The sequence below is a fragment of the Festucalex cinctus genome, chromosome 18, assembly GCF_051991245.1.
Source record: "Festucalex cinctus isolate MCC-2025b chromosome 18, RoL_Fcin_1.0, whole genome shotgun sequence".
Taxonomy (NCBI): Eukaryota; Metazoa; Chordata; class Actinopteri; order Syngnathiformes; family Syngnathidae; genus Festucalex; species Festucalex cinctus.
This window is the reverse complement of record NC_135428.1, coordinates 921,755-940,449: the sequence shown is the minus strand read 5'-3', so window position 1 is coordinate 940,449 and position 18,695 is coordinate 921,755. Positions and strand designations below refer to the sequence as shown.

At 37.9% G+C, this 18,695-nt stretch overlaps 2 protein-coding genes across 7 annotated transcripts in view; one reads left to right on the top strand and one right to left on the bottom strand.

The window, feature by feature from the left end:
• LOC144005928 (uncharacterized) overlaps nt 1-18,695 on the bottom strand; it is a 113,434-nt gene that overhangs the window by 30,400 nt on the left and 64,339 nt on the right. For 5 of the 6 annotated variants that reach the window (XR_013279694.1, XR_013279689.1, XR_013279691.1 and 2 more), the window contains 2 exons: nt 13,644-13,746; nt 273-342 (listed from right to left, as the gene is read on the bottom strand). The gene's annotated coding sequence lies outside the window, so the exon portion shown is untranslated. Of the gene's footprint in view, nt 1-272; nt 343-13,643; nt 13,747-13,827; nt 14,128-18,695 lie in introns of those variants that run through there. The other variant, XR_013279693.1, reaches the window with a different exon arrangement.
• On the top strand, nt 5,620-9,833 carry msx2b (muscle segment homeobox 2b). The gene is made up of 2 exons (XM_077504982.1): nt 5,620-6,030; nt 7,862-9,833. The coding sequence occupies exons 1-2, from the start codon at nt 5,688-5,690 to the stop codon at nt 8,260-8,262; spliced, it is 744 nt and encodes a 247-aa protein (XP_077361108.1). The 5' UTR covers nt 5,620-5,687; the 3' UTR covers nt 8,263-9,833.

Here is an 18,695-nt window from a genome sequence, read left to right as displayed (position 1 = left end):
GGCAGAAAAGTGGCAAATTCTTCCATTCATCCGTTTTCTGGAAACTTTCTCAGTATTCATCTTCACATTGTCACATGTCGACGCATGTGATGTGAGACACAAACAATTCAAACCTTCAGAATGACTCTTTTGTGTCATAATTTACTGTGTTCTTGTCATAAATCTTACCTGTCAGGATTTGTGAATATTACGTTGTGTTAAAAAAGAAAAAAAAAAAAACTCACGGGTTTGACATTTGAACCCTACGACAGATTCAGAACATAAAAGCTTACCGTGATGCTTGCAATCCGATTGTTGTTTGGATGCGACGTTGCACCGGATCCCAAATCCGGCTCAACTTGTCTGAAAAAAAAAAAAAAAAGAAAATCTTACAACTTTGTTCTTCTAAATGATTTGTGTGACTTCTGCCCTCATCATAAAAAAAAAAAGATCTCTCTTTCATTGGTTTCATTTTATAAAATGACAATTTTTTGTGTCACATTACAGAAGTAAATAAATAAATAAGATGACTTAAAATATGAAATCAATATTAATATTCCTCAGAAATTGTGTGCATCAAAAAGTCTAAACAATAAAAGGTTTTAAAATCTTCTTCACCTGAACATTTGCGACCATTTCCACGCCACTCTTATGAGGCGCTCCCCCTAGTGGGCCCCCAAGTCATTGCTCCATAAGTAATCAACATTAACTACAAATATCGCGATGCTTGCGTAGACATATCGATTAATCTATCGGGAGACAAAGTGTCACGATTTTATCCCGATATTGATCTATCGTCTCACTCCTACAAGTTTCCTTAACTTGCTGGCAAAAAACAAGCACCACCCAGAGACCGTGACAAGACGTTGTAATGCAGACCGGGGGGGGGGCGGAGCCAAGCAAATTGCCTCCTTCTCGTGTTATTAGCAAAATGGGCTACCATCTTTCACGTTGCAGGAGGCCCCCTGAATAGATGCGTCTGTAGTTTTTGAGCAGCTAATTGGCCATGGCGCCATTGCAGCTGGCAAGGTAGTTATTTGCGTGCATTAGGAGACGGCTGCGAGGGATCGTTCGTTCGTTCGCTCGCTCAGGGAAGCTCCGAGAGGGTTGAAGCCAAGAGCCAAAAAGTACAATTGCACTGACACTGTGTTTCTTTCCTTATGCATGAATATAAACGGATTTTGCAAAACGTGCACTCATTGTGAAATGTACACCAAAAGACAATAATGACTTTGTTTTTGCAATGGTCACGAATAAACAGCAAAAACCTCGACCAATTTTTCTTTTTCTTTTCTTTTTTTTTAAGTGTGCATCAATTGAATTGAGATGGGAACAACATGTGAAAATGTTTGAAATGGGTTGGATGAGCAGCAATTGGATTGGGAGACCACCATTACCATCAAACGGACCACCATGCGTGTCATCAACAACAGTGAGCGAAAACATCAGGCACAATAATCATAATAAGAATCATAACTACAGAATCTCTGGATTGCTTTTGAATGCTGAGAAATAAACGCGTCCCTGAAGCAAGCGCAAGGAGCATGACGTCATCGGTGCCACATGAATCCATAGTTTTGGTCTTTTATCTTGGCACATCTGACTACATTTGGATGGAGGACCAAAATTGCCAAAATTCTAAATGAATTAAAGTGAAAATAAAAACGGATATAAAAAAATATCATTCGAAAATTAAATACAAATATATTTTTTTTTTGCTCACTTTTAGCCATTTATTTATTGCCAGGTTAATGCATTGCTGAAATGTACAAAAGCACAATATTGTGTTTTTTATTTTAGTATTGTTACGTTTACACACCAAAACTTATAAGAATGACAACACAAGGACGAGAAGACAAGACTTCTTTGTTTTTATACGCAGCGAGGGGAGCAGAGTTGCCAGGTGCAAACTGTCAAAGATGCTCTGGCAATTCTCTTGCTTCCGCTCTTTTTATTGGGGATTATTTCATGTCCGGTCACAAAAAATAACATTGCACTGAAACGCTGCATTATCTTAGAATAAGATATCTGTCTGCTTGGATGTAAGCATGTGATTACCCATTAGCAATGAAAGTTCTCGTTTTTGCTTCTGTCCAGACGGTGTGACTCATTTTAAACACAGTCACACTGTCTGGTTCAGTTTATCTGAAGAAAGCAGTTCACTTAAAGTTCATACGCGTGTGAAGCATTTTAGCAAATACATATAATAATATATACAATTTAAACTTAACAAGTATGCACTCATTTTTTTGCAATACTGTGGCGTCTTTTTGTATGGCCACCCTCTGCACAATATCGTGATACTTATCGTATCGTGACGTTCCATCCCTATTTTCTACCCGTCGATGGCGCCATTTACTGGCAAGGTGGCGAATTTGCAGCCATCTGGACGCGATTTTCTTTCCAGCCTTTTGGGCCCAAGCGTGTACACATCAGCGCCGATGTAGCGGCACCGGCAACCGCTCGGAACGTAAACGTCAATAAGCGCGGCACAGGCTGCTGATTATCCCCAGCCAAACATTCCACCACTTCAAAGTCCCCGCTTGTAATTACAACGCTGCGAGGTGTGCCCGACCCACGCACAAGTTTCCCAGGCATGGAAAACATGTTGAGACAAATTGCTTTGGCTTATTATCGTGGCTTAAGTGACATTAAGGGAGGAAAGGAAGTGGGATGTGATGTGCGAGTAATTTGGCCACATCCTGGAGATCATTTCATCTTTTATTGTTCAATCCCTTTTATCGCTTGTTTTTGCTTGCCTCTCCTCCAATGTTATGTGGACCTCATCCGGAGACAAGTCAAAAAAAAAGAAAAGAAAAGTTGCGGTGTCAAGTGTTTCGTGAGACAGCGCTCCCCCGCGGTTCACTTTTTTGCAATCTCGATGTTTCGCTGATTTATTTGAGTGCAATTTTGCATGCATTTTTTTTATGGTAATGTAGTAGGGATGTAATGATGTCCAAACTAGGGGTGGGAACCTCACGATACGATACGATATGCGATACAGGGCTCACGAGAGCGATGATCTCACGATATGACGATATACCGCGATTATCCATATATTGGTCAGGTAAGAAAACCACGATAATCTACGATTAAACTATTCAAGACATAAACTGATGTAAAAGTAAATAAATAAAATTACTTCTGTGACTGGCTGGCGACCAGTGTCCCCCGCCTACTGCCCAAAAGCCAGTTGAGATAGGCTCCAGCACCCCTCGCGACCCTTGTGAGGAAGACGCGGTCAAGAAAATGGATGGATGGATAAAATTACTTATTAAATCCAATTAAATTAATATTCTTCATAAATTGTGTGCTTCAAAAAAAACAAAAAAATAAAATGTGTTTTAGAACTTTAAAATTGAAGCAATAACCCACATTTTTCACCAGGGCTTTTTATTTATTTATTTTTTTTAAATTAAGTTTTGAATGACCAAAAAGTTAGTCCCAATGAAAAGTTCAATAGAGATCTTATCACCTTTTTACTATTTTATATTTTGAAAACGAGCGCACGTGTCCCCAAGTGCATATCGAGGAACAAGACATGAAAGCGCCCGTGTGAAAGAAATACAAATATGCAAGTTCCAAAAAAAAAAAAAAAAGCAGGGTGCAATTAGATGAACACGAGCTGAGGCGGAGCAAACACGCCGCTGACACTGGGCCAAGAACATGTTTGATGTGACTCACGAATGACACGGTGCCCGTGGGGGCCGTTTCAGGCGCAACAAGTCGAGAGAAGCCGAGCGGCGGAGGGGGGAGGGCGGGTCCACGGGGGGAGTGTCAACGTTTCTCCCCGAGGAGGCCATCTTTTCATCTGGCCGCTCGCTGGCGGCTTCACAAAAAATAAAGAAAGAAAGAAATAACATTAAAAAAAAAAGTAGAATTCCGCTGGCGGGTAGTCTGCATGCGTGTGAGCATCTACGGGTCAGTTGTGGCGTAAAGCAGCTTCTTGCTGAAATTGTTCATGAAGTTATCGATTGACTTGAAACATTGAATGTCCGTTTGCACACTTTTATGATCCTGCATTGAACGAATTCATGTACATGTGCTGCATTTGTCCAGTGGGGAAATTTGTTTTGAAGTTGAGAAAAATGGAAGTAAAGCAAACTTTGACTTTTCGAGTTTCTTTTGAATTCATTCTTCTTCGAGGAAAGACTTCCAAACACAATTTGCCCCGGGTGCGAAAATTCCAAACTCCATCATGCAACACATGCGATATTACACAAACAAATGTGGCCCATGGGAATGAAAGGCAGTTTAAAATGAAACAATCTTTCACTCTTCAAAAAAAAAAAAAAAAAAAAACATCCTTCCACAATCATCAAATAAATAAGCTGTGGAAATAAGTGTAAAGTCACAAATTGCTTATCTGACAAGCTAAAATTGCTACAATGACTTTCTTCATACCAGTCACAAAGAGACGCTTCAAGTTTAACAGTGCTGCTGAATCATACGACATCACGGATGAATGGATGCATGAATGAATGAATAGATGAATGAATGAATGAACGAATGCTTCTCATCTAGTTTGCGTGGCTAATCTCAAGCGTGCAGCATAAATCTCCAATCCGGCGACGCCATTTAGTGTGAAATTGGCGTGCGACGCACCACTTCCTATTGCGGATTGAATCACAGAAAAATCGTAAATCGAAACAACTGCTTTGACATGAAGAAAAGACGAAAAGAGATCGGCGGGTGTCATGCTCCACAATTAGCCGTGTCATGAGGTTAGCGTTTTTAGCTAATCCATCACTGGTGCAGAACCAGATTGCAATCGCTCGAAAATGCTCCCTCAACTAACTCGGACGTATTAAAAACACAAAAATATTGACATGCAAAACAATGGAAGCGTATTGCTGCTACACTAGAAAAAAAAATAATCTTGTCATAGCCTGATAAATTTCACATTATAACGTGTTAAGTTTAGTACAACTTTATTACGTGGTAAATTTCACATGATGAGATATTAGTAAGTAAGGGGCGGGAACCTCACGAAACGATATGCGATGCTAAGAACAAGACAAACAAGATGGCAACATGTTTGAAACGATTCATGATTTAAAAAGAAGACACGTGGCCACAAAAAGGCTCTGCCAGTGACCTGAAGCAGAAACAATTTCTTCATTTTCTCTTGCCGAATGCGGAAGTCCGCTTTAATGTATCGCGTATCAACATGGAATTTATCTCTTTAAAACATAAAAACTGAAAAGGTGTAGGACTTTAATACAAAATACACTACATTATTTTATTTTATTTTATTAATATTTTCTGTAATGTTAACTGCTCTGAGGGTCGTGGGTGACTTTTGGTGAGACTTTCCACATGTCAGTTGGTGACATGAATTTAAAGTAAACACTACTTGCTGTCTGTCTAACTACTTGCACGAGTTTCAAACGTCATCAAATCTTCATCAAGTCAATCGTAAGTAGAGTATGATCTACATCTGCCTTGTAATACTAACTTAAAAAACCCCATCTTGATTATCATTCGCCCTGGTGATTAACAACATCCGCCTTTTACCAGTTTGCCGAGCCCCCCCTGAAGGCAGCACCGCTCGAACATCCTGGTGAGACGCGATTGGTCGATCGCGTCACGTGACGCGGGTGCTCATACAAAAACAAACGCGTCCACGTTCCACGCGACTTGACTTGACAGCGACGAACGCAACGCGGAGCTGATCGGAGCAGCGAGCCAACTTGTTCAAGCGGACTATGGAGACGACGACGAGCCGAGAGAAGGCGAAGGATTCGGGCGGCGGCGGTTTGCCCGAGGAGGAGAGGAAAAGCTCCCCTTCTCCTTCTCCTTCTCCTTCTCCTTCTCCGCCTCCTCCTCATCCGTTCAGCGTGGAGGCGATCATGTCCGGGAGGACGACGGCGACGAGCCGCGCTCGGTGCAAGGCGGAGGTGGGATGGACGGGATTCGGCTCCGGGGTTGCGGATGCTGCCGCCCATGGCCGGAAGAGCAACCCGGCGGCGGCGGCGGCGGCAGCGCCCTCGTCGCCGGTCAAGTCGGAAACGTCCGAGACGGAAGATTGGCTGCTCTCTTCTCACGCGCGTGAGTTGTTACACACTTTTATTGTCACATATGTGTTCAAATGTACAATTTCGTCTTCCAGTTTGTCCGCATTTTCTTCACCAACAAAACAATTCACGACAACTTGGGAACTATTTTTTTCCCACCTTAACTCGCATTGAAGGCAACTGAGCCAGTTTCCGAAATTTCACTGGAAATGTCATCAAATTGGCTTCCGGCTTAAACTTCATTTAGGATGCAGAAATATTCACATCACAAAATTCATGCTGACATATCCTATTTTTGGACTGATTTCCACTTTTGAGTAAATATTTTTTCCCACATTTGACATCCAAAAACGTGATGAGCGACATGTTGCAAAACTTTTTTTTCCATTTCATTCCAACTTGTTTCTGCAGCACATTCGAGACGCGTCTATATTCCGTCCATTTCAAAGGAACACATCTGTTCCAAAAACAATAACAAGAGCGTCATCAGTGACCGATACGATGACCGATACGGAGCTATTTCCAACCTTCCTGATCTTCCCCCAATGTTTTGATCCAATGTGCAAACTAAAAGATTTTGCAGCCCTACTTCAAACCGTTTTTGACATCATTCAAGACATCTTGCCACAAATTGTCACATACATAAATTCTGACTTCTTTTTTTTTTTTTTAACCTCCTTCCACTATTATCAGTCCAAAATAAATCAATAAAAATGAAGAATAATAATTTGTGGTTTTATGGAACATCAGATTCCAAAATGTCAAACAAATGGAGCGAGCGAGTCGCTCTGGTGACCCCTGACGGGACAAAATGAAAGTCACAACAAGGATTTAAAAAAAAAAAAAAGAATAGAAACACCATGTTAGGGCTGTACGATATTGGGAAGATGTGCGATATAGTTGGTGAATATTGCAATATCGATATTATTGCCATATTTAACATGTAACTAAAGAAATAATATTTTCATGATCAAATGAAAGAATTTTTTTTCATGTGGTAAAATAAGCACGTTCAATGTGTTCTTATTTAATTAATTGTAATTACTAGTGTTACACGATATTGGAAAAATCATGCGATATGCAATACGGTTGCTGAATATAGCGATATCGATATTATTGTGATATCAAACATGTACCTACAGAAATGACATTTTTATTATCTAATGAAAGAATTACATTTTTTTTCATGCAGCAGAATAAGCAAACTCAATATAACTTAACTCATTTGCTCCCAAAAACGTATAAATACGTTTTTTAAAATGTTTTAAGTGTCCCAAAGACATATTTATGTTTTTTTTTATTTGTTTTTTATTTTTTTTATGCTAGAGCATACAGAAGGCTTTGATGCAGCCTCTCAACTGCAGAGAACGGTTGAAGAAATGGTAGTTATTACAAAAACGGCCAGCAGATGGCAGCAGAGTATAAGAGATTAACCAGGGCCATGTTCAAAAAAAGCTCAATTCCTCACAATTCAAAATTTCATATAAAACTTAGCTATATTCTAATGCTGATTACTGCAAAACGGAAACATAGAAATATACTTTTTATTTTCCTGATGAAAGAAGAGATTTTAGTTTTTTTTTTTTTTGGTAGGTTCCATGTTTTGATAGCAATAGAATACAATATTGTGTGGGCCTTGCAAAATCAGTCCAAATCCAGTCAAACAGCTGGATTGCGAAAAGTGAAAATGGCGGCTGGGAGCGAATGACTTAAGGGAATCGAACGGCCGTTCGATCGGTGCAGCCCGAATTCCGATTCTCCAAAACGGCCGACGCCGATATTGGTGAAAATGCGGAATAATCAGCAATCGCTAACCGTAACACCGTTAGCTCGTGGCTAATGATTTTCGTGTGCCGATCGCGCAGGTCCCGCCGGCCCCGCCTGCCAGCTGCGGAAGCACAAGTCCAACCGCAAGCCGCGCACGCCCTTCACCGCCTCGCAGCTGCTGGCCCTGGAGCGCAAGTTCCGGCAGAAGCAGTACCTGTCCATCGCCGAGCGCGACCACTTCTCGTCCTCGCTGGACCTGACCCAGACGCAGGTCAAGATCTGGTTCCAGAACCGGCGGGCCAAAGCCAAGCGGCTGCAGGAGGCCGAGCTGGAGAAAGTCAAGATGGCCGCCGCGGCCAAATCCACGTCGGCGTTGTCGCCGATTCAGCCCGGCCTGCGCCTGCCGCCGGGCGGCGCGGCTCTCTACGGACCGCCCTTGTGGGCGTATCGCCACGTGATGCCCTTTTCCTCGTTGGGACTGTACGGCATGTATTTCTGACTTGAACGCCTGACGAGATGCTTTCGATACTTCATGGTGAGGATCGCAAAAACAAAAAACAATGCGGACCTGCTCATGTTTACGACACGCTTGCACTGGACTCGCAACCAAAACGTGCCTTCAGCCAAAAGACTAGTCCAGGGAAGGAAGTCCTTTTTCTTTTTTTTTATCTTCATGACAGTTTGACCCCTTCTATGCTCCAAACACATTTAACTTATTCCAACACACTTGTGATAATAATAATAATCAATTCGCCAATATATAGGGATGTCCCGATCACATTTTTTTTTTTTTTTTGCACCCGAGTCACCTGATTTTGAGGATCTGCCGATTACCGAGTCTCGATCCAATTCCTCAATTAGGTCTGCACAATATATCCAAAAAATATCGATATTGGCCTATGCAATATGCATATCGCAAAGACATGCAATAAGTCTTGATATGGAATTTGATGCTTCGATCTGTCAGCTTTTTCTATTTGACATTTATGAAACATGACGCTATACAAATACAAAGTACGAAATAACCAGCAAAAAATGCTTTTGTAATACATTTCAATGCAAAATTAAAATGAATCTAATTAATCGATAGATGAATCGATTAAAAAAATATCCGATTGTGACATCACTAGTTCCGTTACCTCCTTCCAAAAAACACGACCCAATTAGCACTCTCTGCTATTTATTCTACTTTGTGAATTATTCGAATGAAGCCATTTTGAATCCGACTTTTGACGATCAATGCACACGTTGTGGAGAGTCAGCGCCTCTCTCGCCTCTTCGTACGGCAGTTAATATTGGTCGATCTTCGCAGAGGATCAAGAACATCTCTGGGAGTACTTTTTTGTGCTCGGCTATCGGTTGTTTAAACTGCCACCTAGATGCTAATTGTTAGCTCTTCACATTGTATGTTAGCATTATGCTATGCTATGGTGCTATGTGTTTATTTGGAATACACAAACGTGTCAACCTCTGTCTGACGAAGGTCTGCTAGCTTAATGCTAGCATTTAACCAGAACCGCTTCGACAGGCTAATGGATATTAGCATCCATATGACCAAAAAAATGACTGTATAAGCAACGGAACAATACTCACAATCAAAGTGCTACTCTGTGGGAACAACTTTTTTTGGGGGGACCTTCTCTGCCTTTTCTTCTTTTTTGCTCTTACTTATATGCTGCATCTTTTTCGATAACAGTGATACAGCGGGGGAACACCGGAATGCCCGACAGATTTTTTTTTTTCAGCGTCAAGTACCAAATATAATAATTCATAAATATCATAAACTTGTTTTTTTTATCACAGCTATTGGTGACTTTAAAAAAAAAAATATATATTCTGGCTTTTAACCGGTCCCCGGCAATTCAAGATGGTGGCCTTAAAACCGATTTCTTCTCTCTGGAAGGTGTGACTTTTTTTTTTTTTTTTTTTAATATATATTTATGATTATTATTAGTATGAGTGATATATTTGTATGGTTTTTGGATGACCCTTTTAAAAGCGTTCACATTATGATGTGCAGTTTACATACTGCGTGTATTTTGCTGAAATCAAATAAAAGTCTTATGAATAAATAAAGTCAATAACAGAGTTTTTGTTTAAAAAACAAAACAAAAATTTCCTTGTACATTCTTTTCCTGATTGGGTTTCCGAGTGTGACGATTGTACGCAAAACGCAGAGATGAAGTCATAATGAACGTAATTATTTCTTTATGAAAAACACGTGAGGGTAAAAATAAAAGCCCTGTTTTTTTTTTTTTTTTTTTTTTTTTTTTTTTTGCGTGCACGCGTGTTCTTTGATCGCTTGCAGTAATTTCACGCAGGCCAAAGGTTTGTCAAACCCGTTTCTACTTCCTGTTCAACCGCTTCAACTTTGTTTTTTTGTTTTTTGTAATCGCAAAACTAAATATGCATCTTACAAATCAACATCATTTAATGGTGGGGGCGGGGCATGTTCCCAAATGTACTTTTTAGTGATATTTTAAGCCGATATTCATTTGCAGTCAAATACGGTGGGAAAAAAAACAACAAAACTTTTTCTTTTAAACTATATTGACAGATTTGTTTAAAAATTATTTAAAAAAAAAAAAAAAAACTGCAGGAAGCTTCCAATGTTATTTAGCATGTGTTAAGCTAAATTAAAAATAAATAAAATTAAATTTCAACAGAATTTCTTGATTTATGATTATTATTTTTTTAATAAATAGCATTGGGAGTTCCTATTTTTTTTTCAAGTGGAAATTATAAATGGATCAATAAATGAAAAGTTCCCGTATCTCGCTGAGTGCCAAAAGCATGCGAATGGAGCTCGTTTTGTTCGGGTTGGTGAAACGATTCAAAAGATCTTTGCAGTGAAAAATGGTCCGAATATGTTTTCGACGAGTCAAAAGTGTTTGTGGACGTCTTGCGAGTCCTGATGAAAACCTCAAATTCGCCACGTTCGCAAATATTCACCACTCACGTCAGATACATAACAGCTTTTACTGGCCTTCAGATTCAAAAAAAAAAAACGTCCGATAATCGTGTTTGTTCTTCTGATTGTTTTGTTGGAATGCTCAACCATCAAGTAGAAGAAGCAAGTCAATGTTTGATCGGCCTGCACAAACTTCAAATTTCATATTTGCATTTTGCAAGCGACTGTGACAGCAAAGTGTAAAAAGCGTTTATCGGATAATATACGACCTGTAATAAATCTGGATTAGGCCCACCAAACAATTCTAAAAACAAATAAATTTATTTTTATTTTTTTTGAGGAATGCCTATAAAAAATAAAAAAAGCCTGAACATTTATCACACGCATGCTCATGATATTATCACAAATAATCATGACGTCACAGTTTTTCGCAAGCGCTTTTGCAGGGTTCAAATGATTTATTGACACGTTAAAAATTGAAATCATTCTCACTGTGTGAAACGGATGATTTGCACCAAACAGTCGCAATGTCGATTCAAACGGAAACTTTTGCAGCTCATTTGCAGCAGTAAAAAGTTCAGATTTTGTCAATAATTAACTTCATGATTTTTCATGCACAACCTTTCAAAAGCCATTTTTCTACTTGCCGTCGACTGATGATGACATCACCTGTGCTAACGACCAATCATGGCTCACCTTGTTTTTTCTGGCTTTGGTCAGCAAACTGAGCCCTGATTGGTCGTGAGCACAGGTGATGTCATCGTCAGTCGACAGCAAGTTCAAAGTGGCAAAGTTGCTTATTGTATACTTTATACATTATTTATGTTCGGTGATGAAATGAGCAAATATTGAATTGGACTGAGTGAGTTGCGTATTGGACGAGTGAATGAAGAGCTTGTGGGAGACGACAACTTTTTTTTGATGCCGTCTGCGATGTGAAAAAGACTTTATTGTTTTTGTTTTTTTGCCTCTGAGCGTTTGGGTGCAAACTGAAGAATATCAAGTATTCCCACTTTCTATCCCTCTTTTGTGCTTTTTCCAATTAGTTAAGAAAGAGGCTTCACAACCACACCACATGATTATTAAAAGTAAAAAAAAGAAACATAAAAAGGTCTGAAAGAATCTTGTGGGCCAGACAATGACGAGGCTCATCCGCCACAGAAGATGAATGACAACTTACAAAACGCTTTTTATTCCCCCCCCCCAATATGTCTGTGAGCAAGTCATCCAGTCTTGTTAAGTAACGATGCGGTTATTGGACGCGACAATCACGCCAACGAGAACTTTCTTTGCCCGTTATGACCACTCGGCAGGATGAGCAAAAGATTCGACATTTCCGACAACACAATTTTCAACTTGACAAAAAAAGTAAGCAATGTGCATGGATACACAAATGTAATGCTCGATTATGGGAAAACATATGAATCACGATTATTTGAAGGTTTATTTATTTTAGGGGACAAAGCAAGAGCATGTTTACGCATTTAAATATTTTAAGGCCAATTAACAAAAAAAAAAAAAATGAAACACCATAATTATGAATTTTTTTATTTATATATTATTTTATGTATTTGTTTGAATTAATTAATTTATTTATTTATGTTGGCAAAAACTTGAAGTTGGAGTGGCACTTGTGCAGGAGGACGATTTTTTTGGAAAATGCGGACATTTTTTAAATGTAAAAAAAAAACTAATAACAACAAATAAATAAATAAATAAATAAGACAAAAAAATTGAAACACTAATTATGTAAATTCCTTTTGGATGAGACAAAATGTATTAGTTATGTTAAAATAAATTATATATATATATATATATATATATATATATATATATATACACTGTATTTATAATTATATATATTTTTAAAAATTAATGAATTAATTAATTAAATTTAATTATTATTATTATTTTATGTTGGCTAAAACTTGAAGTTGGAGTGGCACTTGTGCAGGAGGACGATTTTTTTGGAAAATGCGGACATTTTTTTAAATGTAAAAAAAAACTAATAACAAATAAATAAATAAGACAAAAACATTGAAACACTAATTATGTAAATTCCTTTTGGATGAGACAAAATGTATTAGTTATGTTAAAATAAATTATATATATATATATATATATACACTGTATTTATAATTATATATTTTTTTTAAAATTAATGAATTAATTAATTACATTTAATTATTATTATTATTTTATGTTGGCAAAAACTTGAAGATGGAGTGGCGCATGTGCACTGTACAGTAGAAAATTTTTTTTGGGTACAAAACAAGAAAATGTTTAAATGTAAAGAAAAAAAATTAAGACAAGAAATTATTTGAAACACTAATTATGTAAATTGCTTTTGGATGAGACAAAATGTATTAAATTAGTTAATTTAAAATAAAATAAAAAATCTCAAAAAATGAGCATTAATCAGCTTTTTTATGCTGATTTATTTTGAATTGTAGAGTGTAATTATTGAAATTGGATTTCGGTTAATTGCACACAAAAAAAAAAAAAGAGGCCAAATAGGTTGCACTGCAAAGCTATGATGCATAACACACACTCATATTTATATAACAGCAAGAGACATACTGTTGTCTCCAATAGTTATCAAAAAAAAAAAAAAAATATTCATTTTCAGAGTGGTGCAAGGTTGTTGTGTGCCAGAGACCTTTCAGCAAATCAATTTTCCTAATTATTTGTCCGGTGTTTTATGACCGAACGGATGAGCTGACAGGGTGCTAGCGTCATCCTATCCAATTAGATCCGGTGATTAGGATTTTAATTAGCCCCAAAAAAACAGATGGCGACGCTCTTATGTCACATGCAATTATGCTCATAAGCAGCATGTGTCACTTTGGCGCCCGACGCCAACTGAGACAATCAAATCAAAACTACAGTAACTTGTAGTAAGTTGTGATTAAAATGCAAACACTGTACACACACAACAATTTGGAATATGTAAAAAGGAGGAAAAATACCGTGTGTGTTGTGTGGCGTTCAGATGACCAACACCAGACTTCTGTCGTAGTACAAAGAAGGACCTGTAGGGGGCAGCGTGGTGCCACACGCCACGTCAAACTCCTGGAAAATACGAAGAAAAGAAACAGATGAAGCTTGCCAGGCTGTTAGCTGTTAGCATTCTCGGTTAACTTATGAGAGCACCTCAATCCGTTCCAGCTGCCCAACTGATTCATCGCGTGCGCGAATGCCGCGAAAGAAAGCTCGAAGTGCTTACAAAGACTTTTAAAACGGGAAGCGAGGAACGTGTCGTCATTAAATCAGTGAATGATAGCACCGGCCAGATTGCATCGGGGTCGCCTGCAGATGACGTCACGCTACAGGATTGTCCGGAAATTGTCCGTTTATAATTGTTCAAAATTAAAAAATGTATGGACTAAAATTATAAATGTATCATTAAACCTAAAAATATGAAAGCATGATACTGAGATGCTGAGAGTGAAAGAAAAAAAAAATAGATCGAAGCGCCTTCGCGCTTGCCGGTGACGTCAGTACAGCAGCGCGAACAACACCGGTGGTGGCAGTATTGTGACGCCTAATCGATTCTGCGCATGCGCGATAAAGCAGCTCATTCGCACCAGGCGCTCACCTGAAAAGGATTCGGATGGCTTAATTACGGTGGAAAAGTTATCCTTACGGTCAACTAGTCGCTTAAACTATTTGCCACAGCCTTCTTGTTACGTACAGTTTGATATTTGTCTGCATATGGGTCCTATTAAGAAAATATGTTTGATGTAGGAAGGAAAAGAGCAACGAACAGTGTGTTTTGAAGGGTGAAATTGCAGCTACATGTTTCATCCAGCAGGTGTCACTAAAGCAACAGAGTTGAGCAGCCTTCAAACGCAGGCGACTGGAAAGAATTGCAAAAAAACAACAACAAAAAAACAGGCTTCTTATTTTGCTGATCTTAAAATAGCATTTAAAAAATAAAGGGGTCAGCCTGACATTTTACTTGCGCTACAATGGGCGTAATAAAAAAATAAATACAATAAAAAAAAACGTCCAAACATCTGGTTACAGGGCAGTGTGACTATTAAATATACTATTCACCAGTGAACTATTTTTAGAACAAACCTGCAGGCTGCTAATGTTGTCCTTGGGTCTAACTAGTAGCCATTATTAATTATTGGACACAGCAAAAAGGCATTAGTTTTCATCCCTAGTGTAACAAAAAATAAATAAATAATACATGTATAAATAAATAAATGTATTTTTATTTGCACATTTCATCTCTACTTACAAGAAATAAATAAAACATAACATATAATATGTATCTATAATAACATAAATAATAAAAAAAATTAAAAAAAAATAATAATATTACTAATTATATAAATAATATATAATAAAATAAAAAGAAAATAAATAATGCAGTGCAACCGAAATGCTTTGGACTTGGAAACCACATTGGTGACATCCTTTTTGAACTCGTTACCTTACAGCCAATGTATTTCTTTTCTTTTTCTGTTTTCTGTTTTATTTTTTTGCAATGAAGCAGTGGTGCGTTTGGATGTGGGAATCCCGGCGGGCGAGGAAATGCTACAGGCAGGCGCTCGCTCTTCTTGTTCATTGTCAAACATCAGCCGGCGTCGGTCCGACAGACGGCGGCTGCGTGGGAATTCCCACCTGCAGGCCATAACTTGCCAATGATTGTGCCAAGTTGCCACGCGGGGGGTTCCACAGCGCCGCTGGAAGCGTATGAATACATTTGTAGCGCGCACGCTGCTGCCGAATACTGAAATCCAAAGAAGATGAAATATGCGTTCCATTTCTACGCATCACGACTCCCACGCCGCTCAGTCAGTCAGTCGACGATTCTGTTTGTCGACACGAGCAAAAAGGTGCTTTGTCGTGTTGTGGGGCCAAAAAGGCGAAGAACAAACTAAAGGTTAAACTCAAAACAAAATATTATGATGAGTCATGGACAGAAAGGGGCGAGCTCGGTGTCGTTCCTTTGGCGCCGCAGGATCAAATGTGGAATAAAGCACTGGTGCTAATCAAAATAATAGCGGTAGCAAAGAAGTTACAAAATAAATCAAGCCGTGTCAAGCGATTACAATTTTTAGTCGTGGTTAATCATAATATTTAACTCGTGATTCATCTGCTCTGTAGAATATTGTTTTCCAAGTTTTCATACTCTTGTTAACATAAAAGTATGGCTGCATCCCTTAGTCAGTGATACAGTAATTTCATAATTCATAAAAGTGAGTTCAAATTAAAAAGATGTAAAAAGTGTGATATTGATTTGTGTTGAGGTGATTTTTCTGCCACTAGATGGCATAATTGCATTTGTAATTTTTCCTATTTCGTTTCATATTAAGAGCTAACTAATCTTTAAATTAGAATGAAGTAACTTGTGAAATTTTGCACATTTTTCAAATTGTAAAATACAACTTGACCCCAGTCTCCACAAATGTATGCATTATTATGACATTTATTACTGCCAAATTTGGACGTGGACGCGTCTGCTACATTGCGAGTTTAAAAAAAATTTTTAGTGGCGTCAAAGGAATTTGAAATGAACTCAAAATGAATGCACTAATTCTGACAAACATCTTTTACAAATTTGAAAAGCGATAAAGTTGCTCTCATTGAGCGGCGAATGCTTGCGAACGTAGCTTACAAATTGGTGGTTTTCGTCAGGGTTCGCAAAATGTTGCAAAAGTTCACTCAATGACAAAATATTCACTTTTTATTGCTATAATGGGCTAAATACATGAAGTATCCCTTTAATTGTTTTTGAAATGTTTTGATACAGAGGGATTATTATTATTTTTTTTTAACTTAAAAAAAAATAATTACATTTTTGACACACCTGCCATAGATATACAGCTGGCAAATAATACAAGTTTGGAAAAAAAACAAAAAACATGCATCTTTACAGCTAACAGCTGCGATATTTCATATTTTTAATCTTGCAATGACAAATGTCTGGACGTCTGCGTCCAGTCGTGTTTTATAGCCCGAACAGGAAAGCGCACTGAAGATGAGCTGCGTGCTCAAACAGGAAGGACGAGGCCAACAAGGCGGGAATATGGCGCGTTTTTATGATGCAATCAAATATGCTCATTATGAAGTCATCGGTCAATACGTAAGAAAAGAAAAATGGCCACATTTGTGAGACTTGCAAATAAATGTCCAGCAGGGACAAAATGCTGCTATTAAATCTGTCTTGCTGCTTCCAAATAAGAGAAGAAAAAGTTGCAGGAGTTTTTTTTTTTTTTTTTTTTTTTTGTCCGCCTCCATCTGTTACCTGCCCGGATGAATGGAGGACGGACTCAAGGTTACGTGCAAGTGTGGGAAGAAGAACAGATGAGGAGTTTACCTGCACAAAATAGCCGACACGGGCCATTAAGGAGACAAGAAGCATCTGTTCCACGTCTTCAAGCTTTTCTTTTTTTCAAAATTCGCATCGTCTAACGGCTTCCCGATCACGACGCTCAACATTTGTCATTTAGCTGTCATTAATCTTCATTTTATCTGCCAGTTTTCAAGTTAGTCCAGTTTCAATTACGCTTGTTAGTTTTTATTATAGTTAGCCAACCTCATCCCATTTTTATTTGGTCCTTTTTTCTTTTTTTTTTATGAATCTAGCATTTCAGTCCAAGAAAACATCATTTTTTATTTGTCTCGTTTTAGTCAACAAAAACTGTCAACGTTTTAATTTAGTTTTAGTCTGTACAATCCTTTTACCCCTGTATATATTTTTTTGTGTCAGCAGATAATGTTGAACATTTCTGATCTAAAACCATTTCACATAAAGTTTTGCCTCATCATTTTGTGATGATTGTTTCGATTTGAAACAACTTCACACACAATTTCAGCATATCAACAAGTGGCTATTATGACTCCATGCTACTAGCTAGTACGCTAGCTAGCATTAGCGGTTAGATTTAAAACAACTTCACACAGAATTACAGTATATCAACAAAGTGGCTATTATGACTTCATGCTACTAGCTAGTACGCTAGCGAGCATTACTGAGCAGTCCCATTTAAAACAACTTCACACACAATTATAGTATATCAACTAGGGGTGTTAAAAAAAATCGATTCGGCGATATATCGCGATACTACATCGCGCGATTCTCGAATCGATTCAATTAAAAAAAAAAAAAAAATATATATATATATATATATATATATATATATATATATATATTTTTTTTTTTTTTTAAGAGCTCAGAATTGTTCATTCGGTAGTCTTACCGATTCAACGTCTTATCATCATTGCCTTTTTTTTTTTTTTTTTTTTTTTGTGTGTGTGTGAATCGATTTTTCAACTTCCATTTTTAATGGAAAACTATTCAACAAAACGTCTGACTTCGGGTTAGGATTCACACCTTGAGCATGGAAGAATGTCATATGAACGGAACATTAAGCCTTAATATTTTATTTTAATGCTGTTCAAACATGAAACAGATTGCAACCTCTATAAGACTGAAATTTCAGATAAATAAATAATACATTTTCATATAAATCTTACACTCTACAAGCTTACTGATTAGTATTTTCTAAATTTGAATGAAAAAAAATCGCAACAATCGACTTATAAATTCGTATCGGGATTAATCGGTATCGAATCGAATCGTGACCTGTGAATCGTGATACGAATCGAATCGTCAGGTACTAGGCAATTCACACCCCTAATATCAACTAAGTGGCTATTATGACTCCATGCGACTAGCTAGTATGTTAGCTAGCATTAGTTAGCGGTCAGATTTAAAACAATTTTACACACAATTACAGTATATCAACAAGTGACTATTATGACTCCATGCTACCAGCTAGTGCGTTAGCTAGCATTAGTTAGCAGTCAGATTTTTAAACAACTTCACACACAATTATAGTATATCAACAAGTGACTATAATGACTCCATGCTACTAGCTAGTATGTTAGCTAGCATTACTTAGCAGTCCCATTTAAAACAAGTGGAGCAAGGGGGGCGGGGCCTGTCAGTCACTCAGTCAAGCCGGACACTGCGAGTCATGCGTCACTTCGAGTCAGTGGGA